General features: G+C 39.1%; 1 protein-coding gene across 1 annotated transcript in view; it reads right to left on the bottom strand.

Moving 5' to 3' along the window:
* Positions 1 to 243: 243 nt before the first annotated feature.
* Positions 244 to 16,861, bottom strand: part of LRRC42 (leucine rich repeat containing 42) — a 30,429-nt gene continuing 13,811 nt past the window's right edge. Inside the window, exons 3-8 of the mRNA XM_006839792.1 lie at positions 13,618 to 13,749; positions 10,319 to 10,437; positions 5,381 to 5,469; positions 4,929 to 5,042; positions 1,882 to 1,966; positions 244 to 753 (exon numbers count right to left, since the gene is read on the bottom strand). Coding sequence (XP_006839855.1) covers positions 488 to 753; positions 1,882 to 1,966; positions 4,929 to 5,042; positions 5,381 to 5,469; positions 10,319 to 10,437; positions 13,618 to 13,749 — 805 coding nt within the window. The 3' untranslated portion in view covers positions 244 to 487. The remainder of the gene's footprint in view (positions 754 to 1,881; positions 1,967 to 4,928; positions 5,043 to 5,380; positions 5,470 to 10,318; positions 10,438 to 13,617; positions 13,750 to 16,861) is intronic.

Raw genomic sequence — 16,861 nt, 5'->3', positions numbered from 1 at the left:
TTAGCAAATTATGTGCTATAATGATAATGTATTATTTAATGGTAAAATTGAAAAAAAAAAAAAAGAACCCCACCACCAAAAAATGGATGGTTGTAAGTGCAGTTTGTAGTAACTTGAATATGATGTAAGTTGGGGACTACCTGTTGTAACAAATCATGCTACGTTTGCTAGTTCACATGGCCTTTTATCCCAAACCAAAGTGTTATTTTTGAGGATCCAATTTATAATCCAAAAGCAGAATTGAAGGACAGAAAAAACATTTATTTGAAAAAATTACTATGTATTGAAAATATACATTAGAAATTATTACATACTTCCATAGCAGTCCCCTCCCCCATCACAAAAGTAGAAATATCTGCTTGCTATGCTAATGTCATAGGTAAATTCAACCAAAAGTAAACATCATCAGTCCCCTTTCCTCATACATTAGAACTGGGAGGGGGGAGCAGGGGGCGAGGGAGGGAGAGATTCAACTTCTATTTGCCGATCAGTAAGAATTTAACAAGTCCCAATCTTCCACAGTAAGACATACATATTTCTGCTTTGAAGACTGTGAAGAGCTATTCTGTTCGTTCTCTGGATCCTCAAAAGGTCTCTTCTTTGACTCCTGGCACAGGGCAGACTCCCGTTTCAACAGCTGCCCATGGCAGTCTGGGGCTTTCTCTTTATAGAACTGGAGTTTCTCAGAAGAGTTCATGTGGGTGTCTGCTAGGGGGCACTTGACTGGAGTTTCTGTTCGAGATCGCTTCCCATCTAAGAGAGTGACAGAGGGAAGGACTATGAGTTGGACTACACTGGTAAGCAAATAATTGCAGGAAGTCTAGAAAGATGACCCAAGGGAGGTGACAAAGGCACAAACAGGGTAATGTCTGGATAATTTCATTTTGAGTGCCCTGTACAGTAATGACAGTATATGCTCCAGCACCGGTTGAAGGCAGGTAGTATTAATATTGGAGACTGACAAGTTTGGAATCAAATCCCAAATCCCAGCTATGCCACTTACAGGATAAGTGACCCTGTGCAAGTGACTCTCTGAGATGGAATTTTCTCATCTTTATGACGTTAGAAAAACTATTTCATAACAATGATACACAGGTACATGAGATAATTCATGAAAAGCACAGTGATTGGTATATAGTATAAACGTTCAATAAATGCTAGCTATTATCAAACAAAATATGGACTTAACTGTCTTCTAAGAAGCTGAAAAGTCAAACCTGTGGTTCAATTTTAGCACATGATACCAGTTTACTCTAAATTTTTTGGTGTGCCTTGTATTCTTCCGTTAACCTTCTTTCCTCTTCACTTCAATTTTATCTAATTTCTTTCTAATCTTCGGTATTCTATCTACTTTTGTAGCATCACAAATTCTTTTCGAAACAAAATGAAATATGAAAAATAATTCCTAAAAGTGGTTTTCCTAGTGCTGGTGCTCAATTCAGAACTGAAATTAAACTTGCACACTAAGATATCTTGAGAGAACATAGTCTTTGGTTGTTGTTGCTAAGTGCCATCGAGTCAGTTCAGACTCACAGTGATCCTGTCCTAGGGTTTCCGAGGAGCGGCTGGTGAATCTGAACTACCATCCTTGCAGTTCAAACTGACCTCGTGGTCCAGTGAATTATGCTGTAGCATCACACCAGGACTCCCTAAGACTGAACTTGTCTGTAAGCCACACACTGACTGCAGAGACATGTTTAGACATGTTTTGCTTGGAATAAGCCTGTGCATGGAACCCTACTAGCAATATGTTTTGACTTACACTGGTAAATCAATGCTATCATAATTCATTTTCTTATTGAGTGAAGACAGACAGGTCAACTACTTCAAGGCTGCAAAGAGCCTAAAGGAAAAGAACTCCAAGGAAAGGGGATTTCTCACAGAAGTGCTGAGCTGCCATCCGAGGCTCCGAGTTTTCTCGTGGCTTCACAGCTTCTGAAGTCACACGCTCCCACTGCAGAACGATCTAAAAGATACCTGAAGATTTTAATCTGCACAAAACCTCAAGCTCTTCACCTCAAGCCTTCTTCTCCCTGGCTGCCTCCCCATAAACACAAACTCCTGTGGTAGATTTTACTTCATATGACTGGTGATAATAACAATTTGCTCATCTGGATTTTCTGTTCTAATGCAGGAGCTGAGTCCAAATACAAACATACTGGGTTTGTTTTTAACTCAGGAAAATCTGTAAAACTGAGTCCTGGTCCTATTTTCATCATAATTCTAAGTAAGACACAAACTATATCTCTCTTAAACTAAATACTAAAAATTACAATCTTAATTCTAATACTTTTCACACACTCTAGACTGCCACGCCTTAAAATATACCAACTACAACTCACAACACTCATTTGTGTGTAAAATGACCACGTTCCTGTATTTTCAATACTTCCTGATCAATTTCCATTAAAAAAAATATATACTATAATTGTATTTTTTATTGTCAGCTACTATGAGTTCTTTGGAAATTTGAGTATAAACTATATACACAGTTTGTTATTGTTGTTGTTATGTGCCGTGGAGTCGGTTCCGACTCATAGCGACCCTATACAGGGTTTCCAAGGCTATAAATCTTTACGGGAGCAAAAAGCCTCATCTTTCTCCTGCGGAATAGCTGGCAGTTTTGAACTGCTGACCTGAGATTAGCAGCCCAATTCGTAACCACTATGTTACCAGTTAAGTGTACCTTAATGTCCATAACACACAGGAGTGATTTAGACACTGTACAAATACCGTATTATACACAGGCAGTTCTGGGTCCAAAGTGTGTCTCTATGTAGAATTTGTCCATTAAGTCAGAAATAGTTAGGTGTGCGCTTTGTACCTAATGTCAGTGATTCAAATGTTTTATCTAAGAATGTTGTTGTTGTTGTTAAGTGCTTTCAGTGTACCTTTGTTCTTTTTTGAGACTCATAGCAACCATGGAAAGGGTTTCTAAGGAGTGGGTGGTGAATCTGAACTGCCAACCTTGCAGTCCAATGCATTATCCCACAGTGCCACACCATGACTCCATCTTAGTACATATAGTATAATTTATCTTTCTATGCATAAAAAACAAATATACTTCCAGATTACACTCAAACATCTGTAGCAAAATATAGTAATAATAACATTTTGATATGCATTAAAAAGTACAATCCATTTGTTATTATGAACCATTGTATGCATCTTGACTTTTTAATATAATGGGCTTTATAGGGGTTGGGACCAAACATTAATCACAATTGGCTATGCCAGCACATGACTATAAATAAAATAAATTATCATTTCACATATATCATGAGTAACATGAACTTTGGCATGCAATGAATCCATCATAAAGGAAATAAAGAAAAATATTTCACAAGACAAAGGCAGTACAATATAGTGTTTACGAAGAATAGTTCTAGAGTTAGTTTCACCATTTACTAGCCAGGGGACCCTTAGCAAGTGATTAGTTTCTAAGTCTCATTTTCTTCATCTGTAAAATATGGATTAGTAATAGTACATATCTCAGAGGGCTGTTGTGAAGATTAAATGAGATAATGTACATGAAAGGTTTAGCATAGCATCTGACACACAGAAATCACTTAATATCTGTTGTCCTCTCTCTCTGAGCTAAGTGAATGCCAAGATGGATTAAAGTCTTAGAATCTGACAATAGGGTAGGATATAGAGCAAATCTTATTTCCCAGTAACAGAAATAAGAATGTCAATAGGAGAAGCAGTTTGAAGATGGCAAAGAAGAAAATGAGTTTGGTTCTGGACAAGCTGAACTTGAGGGACCGGGTGGAGATTTAGAAAAGGGGGTCTGATAGCAACCATTTTAATAAGGGATCAATATGAGAAGGATAAATCATTCTTAGATGGCATGATGCTGCAATGAAACCAATCAGTTTCCTTTCAGACCAGGTTTTACTGAATCCTCACCAAGTCTCACAAAGTAAGTCCTGGTTTCTATATGATCCAGTCATACTACTGGATCCCAAACCCAGGTCTCTTTTATTCTACAGCCTATGTGCTTCCCATCACATCACCTGCCACCATCATTTGTGGTAGGTGATGTGATGGGATGCACAAAGGATGCATCTAGGACTCATCCCAATGCTATAAACTTGGTCTGGCAATGCAGTGTGATAATTATTTCACAAGCATGTGCTAGACCAACCTGAAGGTGATACTCAAACAATGAATTACCAGTACCCCATCTTCCTCACCTAGAAAGAAGTAAGGCTACAATTAGGTAGTGTGATTGGGTCTGCCATTATGCACTACAGCTTGGAGATAATCAAAGACTAGGAAGAAGTAGTTTGGTGGGTCCTCTCGTCAAGAACCATAGGTTAAAAGTATGTGAAGGAGAAAGGCACCAGCCCCAGGCAAGCAGACATCCGCTGGTGCTGTGTTACTTGGTTACTCCCTGTGTTACTTGGTTACTCTGTACTTTATTGAGTTGAGGAATGCCATCCAGAAGACAAGGCAGGCAAGGCAAAATTCAGCCAGGAAGTTAAAAATAGAAAGGCTCAATGAAGACAAAAAAGTCACTTCCATTTCCTCACTAAGGTTCAGACGGTTAAGAAATTTGCCCAAAAGAAAAGGAAGAGCTGGATTTGCACCCCTGTGAGTGTGGCACTAGAGCTGATTATCTTTCCAGTCTGTACACACAGCTAAGCGAATTAGCCGTTCTGAAGTTGGGTCATACTGTTTTTCTGCACAGCAAGCCAGAATTTAACATAGTTTTGAGGTCATATGTAAGTTGGCATTTTTCTCTTAGGTCCAGGAAAAATGAAGTATTAATTTAAAGACTGGCATCTAACACTAGCTCCTCAAACAGCTGGGTCAAGTTACAGCCCATCAGTATCTCTGATATGACATGAAGATGACAACTCAGCTAAGAGATAACAATAGGATTAATGCTTGTTCAAAGAGTTGGGAAGAGAAATCAGCAGTACCTGATCAGCCCAGCCCTCTGTCTTGCAGTTACTATGGTCAAATTCCTTCAAAGGCACTTTGGAGTGAACGAGGCCTATGTGAGTCTGAAGCTTGTGTTTGATGGCCTTGATGTCCTTGTAAAGGAAAGAGAGAACAGAAATGCACAGCACGTATTTAGTCAATTCTTAACTTGCTTTCAGTAGGAAATAAAAAACCACCATAAATGCCATCCCTTTCTAAATGCCCGTTGTTGTTAAGTGACAATTAGTTAGTTCTGACTCATAATGACCCTGTACAGCATTTCAGAGGAGTGGGTGGTAGGTCTGAACTGCTGACATTGCAGTCACAGTCCAGTGTTTATTGTAATACTTTATCAGGACTCCAAAAATGTCCATTAGCAGAAACAAAATAGATGTTCAGAATTAATCATACATAATCTCTGTCAACTGAAAACAGAGAACAAAAGTCTTACCTTGAGCCCTGTTCCAGAGATATCTAGGCAGTTTAGTTTTCTAAAAGAAAGGAGGTATCCAATTCCTGCATCTGTGATCTCAGGGTTGCCTAGATGTCAAAAACAAAGATATTATTTGTTTACAGTATAACTTTTGCTAAAATGCCAATTATAAGTTTCAAAAAGTTTAGGCAATGATATACTATACAATGCTTTCAGAATAAATTAAATATATAAGGAGTAACACAAGATGATCCGTTTGACATTTTGTATCTCTTATCAATTTGGTGGTGCTCAGGAAAAAAATAAACCAGGCAGTTATCCTAAAGGGCTTAATTTGGAACTACATGAAATCAACATATATAAATATGTATTAAAATGCTCATTATTTTGATCACAGCCATTTTGCCTCAAAAGTAAAAGCGTTTTTTTTAAAGACTTTTAAGGATACTTAAGACATAGAGACTATTACAACTCTTATAAACTCACTTTTTTTTACAGAATCTTTTCTTACATATTACCTTCTCATATCAGACAGGACTCTATTAAGCAATGAATCCTTGAGGGTTAATACACAGAGAGTCTGGTGCACTGTAGCTGCTCACAAAGTTATTTATTTAATGAATAAGTTTCCCTGCCAGCTAGGGTGGAATTCATTATCTTCACTTTACAGAGGCCAAAACCACAGCTCTGAGAAATTAAATAACTTGACCAAGAGCAACAGGTGCAAGCGAGTAGCATCAAGTATGGTACTTTGACCTCAAGGCACCTTCTATTTGTTTCAGCACCATACCATCCAGCCATATGTTCTATGGATGCTCAGGTAAACCATAAATGGTCTCCAACAGGTTTCTTGTTATTAGGTTGTTGCTAGGTATCATCAAGTCTGTACTGACTCATAGCAACTGTAAACACAAAAGAACAAAACACTTCCTGGTCCTGAGCCAATCTGACATTCATTGCTGTATTTGAGCCCAAGGCTGCTGACCCTGTGTCAATCCACCTCGTTGGGGGCATGAGGGGTGGGAGGTATCTTCCTCTTTTTCTTTAACCCAAAACTTTACCAAGCATGATGTCCTTCTCTAGGGACTGGTCTCTACTGATAATATATGTCTGAAGTATGAGAGACAAAGCCTGGCCATCCTGGCTTCTAAATAGCATTCTGGTTGTATTTTTTCCAACACAGATTTGTTTGTTCTTCTGGCAGTCCACTGAACTTTTAATATTCTCCTCCAACACCATAACTAAAATCAATTTTAATACTATCTTCTTTATTCGTTTTTTAACTTTCACGTATATATGAAGAGACTGAACACCATGGTTTGGGTCAGACACACCATAGTCCACAAACTGACATCTTTGCTCTTGAACACATTAATGTGGTCTTGTGTAGCTGATTAGAAGATTTGCCTAATGCAATGGATCATTTGATTTCTTGAATGCTGCTTCTTTTGAGTGTTGATGGATAATCCAAGCTAAACGATGTTTTTGACAATTTCAATCTTTTCTCCATTTATCTTGAAGTTTATTGGTCCAGTGGTGAGGATTTTTTGTTTTCTTTACACTGAGGTGTATCCCATACTGAAGGCTGTGGTCTTTCATCTTCAAAAGTAAATATTTTTAAATCTTCTTCACTTTCAGCAAGTAAGGTTGTATCAGCTATGTATCTCAGGTTGTTAATGAGTATTCCTCCTATCTTGATGCCATGTTCTTCATATAATCCAGCTTCTTGGATTATATGCTCAGCATACAGAATGAGTAAGTATGGCAAAAGAATACAACCCTGGTGCATACCTCTCCTGATTTTAAACCATTCAGTGTCCCCTTGTTCTATCTGAATGACTGCCTCTTAGTCTATGTACAGGTTCCTCATGAGTGCAAGTTAAGTGTTCCAGAATACTCATTCTCGTCAACATTGTCCATAATTTGCATGATCCACACAATCAAAATCTTTGGGTAGACAATAAAGCACAGGTAAACATTTTTCTGGTATTTTTTGTTTTTAGCCAAAATCTATCTGACATCAGCAATGATATTTCTAGTTCCATGTCCCCGTCTGAAACTGGCCTGAACCTCTGGTAGCTCCCTGTCAATGTACTGTTGCAGCTGTTTTTGAATTACCCTTAGCAAAAATGTAGTGCAGTATTAATGATACTGTCTGATTTTTGCATTCTGATTGGTCAACTCTCTTTGGAATGGACATAAATTTGGATCTCTTCTGATCAGTTGTCCAGGTAGGTGTCTTCCAAATTTCTTAGCATAGATGAGTAAGTGCCTCCAGTGCCACATTAGTTTTCTGAAAGATTTCAATTTGTATTCCATCAATTCCTGCAGTCTTGTTCTTTGTCTATGCCTTCAGTGTACCTTGGACTTCTCCCTTCAGATCACTGACTCTTAATCATATGCTACCTCTTGAAACAGTTGATCATCAACCATTTATTTTTGGCACAGAGACTCTGTGCATTCCTTCCACCTTCTTCTGATGCTTTTTGCATCAATCAATATGTTGTCCAATGTTGTTAAGTGCCATCGAGTTTGAACTGCCGACCTTGCAGTTCAAACTGACCTTGAGGTCACTTGAGGTCACCTGGGGTCAAGTGCTTATCATCCTATGGTGCCACACCAGGACTCACTCAATATATCAATTTGAGGCTTGAATTTTTTCTTCAGTTCTTTCAGCATGAGAAACGCTGAGCATGTTCTTTCCTTTTAGTTTTCTAAAAATCCAGGTCTTCGCACATTTTATTATAATATTTAACTTGGTCTTCTCAAGCTGCCCTTTGAAACTTTCTATTCAGTTCTTTTTACCTCCCCATTTATTCCACTTGCTTTAGCATCTCTATCTGGAGAATAAGTTTCATAGTCTTTTCTGACATCCATTTTGGTCTTTTCCTTCTTTCTTGTCTTCTTAATGATCGTTTGCTTTCTTCCTGCATTATGTTCTTGATGTCGTCTCACAACTCTTCTGGTCTTTGGTCATTAGTGTCTAATTCATCAAATCTGTTCTCCAGATGATCTCTTACTTCAGGTGGGATACGTTCAAGGTTTTATTTTGGCTCTTGTGGACTTGTTTTAATTTTCTTCAGCTTCAGCCTGAACTTGAATATGAGCAATTGATGGTCTGGTCAACACTGCCCTTGGCCTTGATTTGGCTGATCATATGGAGCTTTCCCACTGTCTCTTTCCACAAATGTAGTCAATTTGATTTCTGTTTGTTCCATATGGCGAGGTTCATGTGTACAGTCATCTTTCATGTTGTTCACAAAAGGTATTTGCATAATCAACAATAGAAAAATGATTACAAATGAAAAAAAAATGTTAAGCTATTACTGTGAAAAAAAAAAAGGTATTTGTAATGAAGAAGTTATTGGTCTTGCATAATTCTATTATGTAATCTCCAGCATCATTTCTATCACCAAGGCCATATTTTCCAACAACTGATCCTTCTTCATTTCCAACTATATATTCTAATCATCAGTAATTATCAAAATATCTTGATTGCATATTTGATCAATTTCAGCTTGAAGAAGTTGGTATAATTCTTCAATTTAATCAACACTGCCTTTAGTGGTTGGTATAAAGTTAGAATAATAGTTGTATTAACTAGTCTTCCTTGTAGGCATATGGATAATATCCTATTACAGACAGTGTTGTACTTCAAGATAGATCTTGAAATGTTCTTTTTTATGATGAATACGATGCCATTTCTCTTCATTTTGTCATCCCTGGCATAGCAAACCATGTAAATGTCACATTCAAAATGGCCAATACCAGTCTATTGTGGCTTACTAATGCCTAGGATGGAGTCCTGGAGTGGCACTGTGGGTTAATGTGCTAGACTGCAAAGTCGGTTTGAACCACAGGTCTGCAGTTCAAGTTCACTAGCTACTCCTTAAAAACACAATACAGAGTTGCTATGGGTCGGAACTGACTCAAAGGCACTTAACAACAACAATGCCTAGGATATGGATGTTTATGCGTTTCATTTTCAACAACTTCCAATTTACCTAGATCATACTTTTTACATTCCAAGTTCTGATTATTAATGGATATTTTTACATGGTTCCTCCTCATTTTGAATTGCTACCATCAGCAAATGAAGGTTTCAAAAGTTTTACTCCGTGTCTTCACCATCATCTCTACTTTGAAGAAGCAGCTCTTCCTCAGTTGTATTTTGAGTACCTTGCAACCTGAGGGGTTCATCTTTGGGCACTACATCTGACAATATTCTGATCCTCTTCATCATGTTTCATTATTTAATATTCTGGTGTTAACAGTGTTTCACTGCTATTTATAAAGTTTTCAGTGACTAAATATTTGGATGTAGTCAGTCTCTCCTTTTTCCTAGTCTGTCTGTCTGTCTGTAAGCTTAGCTGAAACCTGTCCACCATGGATGACCAGGTTGATATTTAAAATACCAGTGACATAGCTTCCAAAATCACAGACATGCAAGCCTCCAAAATATGACAAACTGACAGGCGAGTGAGTGGTGGAATTTTTACCACAGGAGTCAACAGCTGGTTAATCCTGAAGGAGTTATCATCATTGTGCTATTGTCTAGATAGATGTTTATCAGGCAAATGATAAAAAAAAAAACAAAAAAAAAACCACCTAGCTGACAGACAGCATCAACCAGAGACCTATATAAAACATTAATATCACATACATAGGCAACGAATATGATGAAAGGTTGCCTGGTCTGCAGATGCTATAGTTAAGTAACAGGAATGAATCTACAAGGCTTTCCCTGTTCCAAAGAGGTGACAGTGTGCCAGGAAAGGTTTTTGGCTACCAGTCAAGAGCCTCCAGCTTTAGTCCTGCTCTGCCACTAACTTGCCAGATCATATAAGAAAGGCAGCTCTGCTCAATTTTATCATCTTTAAATGAAGGAGAAGAAGCAGACAATCGCTAAGGCTGTTGTTCCAACATGAATAATCTATAATGTCTAATAAAACTTACAAGATAAGTCTAACAATGTCAGATTTTCAAGGCCTCTTTTCATCACTCGAACTGGTGCTGTCATTTTCCGTACCCCGGCATCAGATAAACAATTGTCCTTCAGGTGGAGTTGGGTTACACTAGGGAAGCAAAGCCCACACATAAATTACTTAAAGAGAGTTTGAGGAAGTGTGAGAACATACTTCAAATCTTCATTTAAAAAACAACAAAATATCTTCCAGTTCCTGCAATTTAATACTAATGTATTTAAGAATTAAAGATCTTTTGGTGCCATTTCAGTTAGTCAGTGATGGTGGTGGTGGTTGTTGTTAAGTGCCATCAAGTCAATTCTGACTCATAGCGACCCAGTATAAGGATCCCTAGTGTGGCACAGCCAGAGAAGCACTGGACTATGAGCCACAAGAGGTCAGCAATCAAAACATACCAGCTGCTCCTCAGAAATCCTGCACAGGGTTGCTATGAGTCAGAACCCACTCGACAGCACCTAACAACAACAAAACAACATAAGGTTTCCAAGGCGTGCTGGTAGGTTTAACCAGGGAGCAAAGTGTCATGTAGTGCTAACCTCTGATGGCAGAGGGCACTAAAGGTGTACAGTCCGATGAAGTAAATGGTGGTGGTGGTTATGTGCTGTGGAGTCAGTTCTGATTACACAGAGTTTCTGAAGCCTCATCTTTCTCCCGCAGAATGGCTGGTAGTTTCGAACTGCTGACCTTGAAGTTAGCAGCCCAATTCATAACCCCTACACTACCAGGGCTCCTTGATGAGATAAATAGGGATTTCTATTAAGGGACTAATGTGTCCTGGTATGGCACTGTAGGATCAGCACTGGACTGTGAACCACAAGGTGGGCAGTTCAAACCCACCAGCTGTTCCTCGGAAACTCTACACAAGGCTGCTATGAGCCAAAATGGACACGACGGCACTATACAACAATATTAAGGGAATAAACATTCCTTGTTTAACACAAAAGCTGCAACCAAGCCCACTTAACCAACTCCATTGCCATAAAATTGATTCTGATTCACAGCAATCCTATAAGACAAAGTAGAACTGTCCCACAGGATTTTCCAGCCGTAATTTTTCCTAAAGCAGATAGCCACATCATTCCCACAGAATGACTGGTGGGTTTGAGCTCCCAACCATTTAGTTATCAGTCCAGTGCTTTAGCCATTGTACCAGCAGGGCTCCTCACGAAAAAGCCACACCCTGAAAAATTGTGAAAATCAAGTAATATTGTAATCACACCACGAAAGTGTGCTTAAAGAACGCCTATAGAGTCCCTTTCACAAAGCAAATATTCCCTCAATTTTAACCAGCTTTCCAAATCTGGGTTTTCAGATTGAATTATAAAGTATATATATTGGGTTATGGAGTCCTGGTGTGCCATTGTAGGATAAGCACTAGATTGCTAACCACAAGGTCAGCAGTTCAAACCCACCAGCCACTCCTCAGAAACCCTATACAGCAGAGGATGGAAAACATCTGACCAGCGAAATCATTTGGTGTGACTCTGCTGCCAAGGCAATCGCAGTCACAGCCATTACATTTGTCGTTGTTGGCCAGTGCCATTGAGTCGGTTCCAACTCACAGCAAGCATTCTTAGGGTTTCCTAGAAGCAGCTGGTGAGTTTGAACCGCCAACCTTGTGGTTCAAACCGACTTTGTAGTGTAGCACATTAACCTACAGTGCCACACCAGGACTTCAGCCATCACGTTGTTGTTGTTGTTAAGAGCCATCAAGTTGATTAGGACCCATAACGACCCTGTATAGGATTTTCGAGGAGCAGCTGGTAAGCTTGAACCACTGACCTTGCAGTTCAAACAGCTTTGCAGTCTGGCGTATTAACCCACCAGCCATCACGTTGTTGTTGTTGTCAAGTGCCATCGAGTCAATTCTGACCCCTAGCGACCCTGTATAGGGTTTCCAAGGAGCAGCTGGTGAGCTTGAACTGCCAACCTTGCAGTTCAAATGGCTTTGCAGTCTGGCACATTAACCCATTACATTGTGTTGTTATTGTGCCATGGAGTTGGCTCCAAGTCATAGCGACCCTGTACAGGGTTTTAGAGGCTGTAAATCTTTATGGGAGCAGAAAGCCTCATCTTTCTCTCACAGAACAGCTGGTAGTGTTGAACTGCTGACCCTGAGGTTAGCAGCCCCATTTGTAACCACTACGCTACCAGAGCTCCTTAACCCATCACATTGTTGTTGTTGTTATGTGCCGTGGAGTGAGTTCTGACTCATAGCGACCCTGTATAGGTTTTCCGAGGCTGTAAATCTTTATGGGAGCAGAACGCCTCATCTTTCTCCTGCAGAACAGCTGGTAGTTTCGAACTGCTGACCCTGAGGTTCGCAGCCCGATTCGTAACCACTACGCTACCAGAGCTCCTTACCCATTACATTAGGGGTGAGTTAATTAAACTAGACCAAATACAGCAGGCTAATTTTTAAGTTGGTAATTTTGCATGGTCCATGAATGATGTTATAAATAGCCAAATGGCCCCTGGCCGAATAAAAGGTTCCCCACCCCTGCTATACAGGGTTGCTGAGTTGGTAGCACCTCGTCAGCACTTAACAATAAATGGGTTACCACCCAATCCATCCAGCTAACCTGAGACTGCTATGCTAATGTGGTGCCCTCACACAAGAAACCAGAACCCTGCTGCTAACCTCACACAAAAATACCTTTGTATGGGGCAGTGTATAGGTGTCACTGTCAGAGGCAGGCCCCCGGTAGCAGGCTAGACCCAGGTTTGCAATGCTGTTATCCTCTGCGAGATTATGAAACCACAAAGGAATCCATCTGCCCTCCTCTCTGTTGGCTGGACTGAGTAACCTGAAATCAGTAGGACTGTGTGTAAATGGTATGAATTGGGTCATTTCTTAAAATCATGGTTCTTGAAAGTGACTTACTTGGTTGTCTTTAGTAATTCAATTTCTTTATAATTTATAGCTTACTTATAAACTACAAAATGGTAGTGGCTGTGGAAAACTAACTTCTCATCTATTGCTACAATAAAGTAGGACTAGACTATGAAGAACAAAATCATTTTTCAACTCAAGTAACAAGTACTACATGTTAAAGTAAAACTTACTAAAAACAGAGAACCAGCTGACTGACTTTCTTAAGACTTCTCTAGTCTATATGGCTTGTACAAGTAAATGGAGCTTAAAGATGTTTCAGGGAAAACAGAGGACAGAGGACTGGAAAGTAATCAGCATTCCTTAAGATGGTATTTGGGAATACTCCTTAAAATAACAACAAAACAATTCATTTACAAATAATGGCAAGTCAATACCTAGACAGGGCCTCATTGGTAAGATGCTCTAGAAGTTCATGTTCATCTCCAAGCTTGCAACAGGAAAGGTCCAGGCAGGTCAGCTCCCGAAAAGACTTAATCTCTTCAAGTTTTTCTGAGATCACCAGATATCTGTGGAGTTTAGAGAACAGTGAGCAACTTTTTCTTTTCTACAAACGTATCATTGTTGCTTGGGGCTATTATGTAATAGCGGACTTCACTGATTACTATCTGGGCACAATACAAGTTTGAGTACCTGCCCTCTCACTATGCTTGTTATCCTGCTAACTTCACTCCAAAAGTATGTGCAGCATGACTGCTATGAGGACTCACTCTAATCTACATGGTTATTAGGAAAAACCTGGGAGTCCCAGCAACTTAATTACATTGGAGCAGCTTGCCAAATTGTTATCAGGAAGCATCAAGGAGGCCTCTGGAGAAGACAAAGGAGATCAAAAAGGCATTCCAGAGCCCAGGACGGGGCCTCCACCCTGCTTTTTATTTTGTTCATCTATTTCAGATGAGGTCAATGATATAAAAACAAAACAAAAAGGGTTTAGGTGTGACAGGAAACAGAGAGGAGAGGACCCTAATAGGTAAGTCACTTGTGGCAAGAGCATGCCTTTCTCATTCCACTTTCCTCTAGGATGTACAGAAGCTTCCACAGCAAGATGACATGCCAGTACCAGCAAGGTTATACATAAAAGTTTACAGCTCTGTCAGCAGAATACATGCCAAAATCAGGATGGAATAACCAGAGAAAAGGACTCTGATCTTTTCTTCCTACTTCCAACCAAAATAAGATGTACTCAAACCGATCGCAGGCCTGAGTGCTAGTTACAGATGGCTTGGGGTACTGACATCCCCATTTAACTTTGTAACCTGAGTTGCCTGGCCATGGAGCTCAGCTGGGTACACAAACGAGCCTTATTTACTCAGACGTTTTTAAATTGCACTGCAAATAATGCTGCTGTTTTCCATCTTCCAATCACGGAGTTGAAGTGGGTTAATGGGGATTGGGGAGATTACTGGCTGGCAATCAGAGAAAGTAAAATACACATCCTTTGCTCAAGTAACCAAAATATTTTTAGTTCTATAACAAGAGTTATCTGCAAAGGACGTTAACTGTGTAATGTGATTACGGAACATTATAAAAATCAAGGCTGAAAAACCAACATGCAAGGCCACGGGCATTATTAGATGCTAAACTGGTAGCGTAATGGTTACAAATCGGGCTGTGAACCTTAAGGTCAGCGGTTCGAAACTACCAGCTGTTCCGCGGGAGAAAGATGAGGCTCTCTACTCCCGTAAGGATTTATACCCTCGGAAACCCTGTACAGGGTCGCTATGGGTCGGAACCGACTCGACGGCACTTAACAACAACAACAATCCTAGACTTAGGGATCACTGATGGCGTGGTGATTTAAGGGTTGGGCTGCTAACCACAAGGCCAGCACTTCTAATCCACAAGCTGCTCCATGGGAGAAAGATGAGGCTTTCTGCTCCCATAGACTTACAGCCTAGGAAACCCTATACAGGGTCACTATTAGTCGAAACTGACTTACGGCACGCAACAATAGTCCAAGACATAATCCAAGCTTGGATCTTGCTTGCAACTACTCTTCCAATTTTTTCCTTAAAGAATTCTGAGCACAGACATGATTTAGTGTGAGACAAAGCCGAGTTTGGATTCTAACAGCCTTATTACTTGTGTAATTTTAAGGATTTTACTTAAACCTCTCTGAGCCTCTCACATGGAGTTAACAACTATTTCTTTTCAGTATAATTAGAAAATCAGAAACAATATTAAAAAATACGTGGCATCTTATAGGCTCTTGTGAAATGGTAGTAATTATTACTACTTCAGTTACACAGGGTGATAATTTTAAGGAAAACATACTGCCTCCTTAGGATTAAAAAATCACTAATGTTTCAACACAAGAGTGGATAGAATTTTGTGGGGTTAAAATCCAGTTGCAAACACACTGGCTTCTTTTGTCAGGCAGCTCTGTGGCCCAACCCCAAGAGAGCAAGTGCCTACGCCTATCCAATTATCTTATTTTCAATTATTTTCTAAAGCTTTGGCTTGAGCAATTTCCCTTTGATCTGAAGCCTCTGTGCTAGTGAAACATTTCGTTGCTAGAGCTCCAACCTGAATTGCAAAGGCAACCCCAAATATCCCATCCTCTATTTTCTTTTAGGGATTCGAAAAGAAAACAGGTTTCCGTTCACAAGTCAAAGTCTTTACTCTTCCACCTAAGAGAGTAAAATGTGGAATTCTTGCAACAAGGTATGAGTCAAAAGATGGTAAGATTTTTCTTACATTTTCTGGTTATAAAAGTAATGACTGTTCACTGAAGAAAAAAACTCAACAAGATATAGAAAAGTACAAGGAAAATTAATAATGACTTCAATTGCACCATATAGACAATGAGTTCATTTTGGTACATTTCTCCTTTTTCTTAAGGGACCTTAAAAAGTTGGTGGAAACCATTTTCCTCGAACTTGTTGAAACCCATGCATCTAAGTGTGTGTGTGTATGTATAAAAGAATTAAATTTATATATACTGTATATTAATTTTGTTTAAAAAGATAACTATATTGCATATGAAGTCCAGGTGTGACACTGTAGGATAAGCACCAGACTGCTAACTGCAAGGTCAGCAATTCAAATTCATCAGCCGCTCCCTGGAAACCCAATACAGGGTCACTACAAGTCAAAATTGACTCAATGGCACTAAAAACAACAAACATATTGCACGTATGTATTTGTACAGATAAATATACATAGGGACTTCAAAAATTCATGGAAAAATCGTAATAATGGAATTTTCCACAAACTTTTTTGAAGGCCTCATGATTATGTATGTAAATATACATGCAATAAAATTATATATTTTAAACACAACTGTATTATATAGTAAAATTATTTTTCAATTATATATATATCAAGAGTATTTTATTTTACACCATTTGGAATAATCTTGGTATGTTATTCTTAACAGCTACATTTCATCATATGATGTATCATAATTTGTTTCACCAATCCTCTATTGTCAGGCATTTATATAATTTTCAGATTTCCACTATTACAAATGGTACTACAAAGAACACACATAAGTGGGGGCTTCAAAAAGTTCACAGAAGATCAAAACAATTACAATGTGATAAAAGGTAAACACAGAAGAACAGAGATCCAGGTGGTGGGAAGGTCAGGTAGATTACTGGATAAAATAGACTATCT

This window comes from Chrysochloris asiatica, unplaced genomic scaffold (genome assembly GCF_000296735.1).
Source record: "Chrysochloris asiatica unplaced genomic scaffold, ChrAsi1.0 scaffold00026, whole genome shotgun sequence".
NCBI lineage: Eukaryota > Metazoa > Chordata > Mammalia > Afrosoricida > Chrysochloridae > Chrysochloris > Chrysochloris asiatica.
The sequence above is the reverse complement of the archived record's forward strand: the minus strand, read 5'-3'. Positions and strand labels throughout refer to the sequence as shown.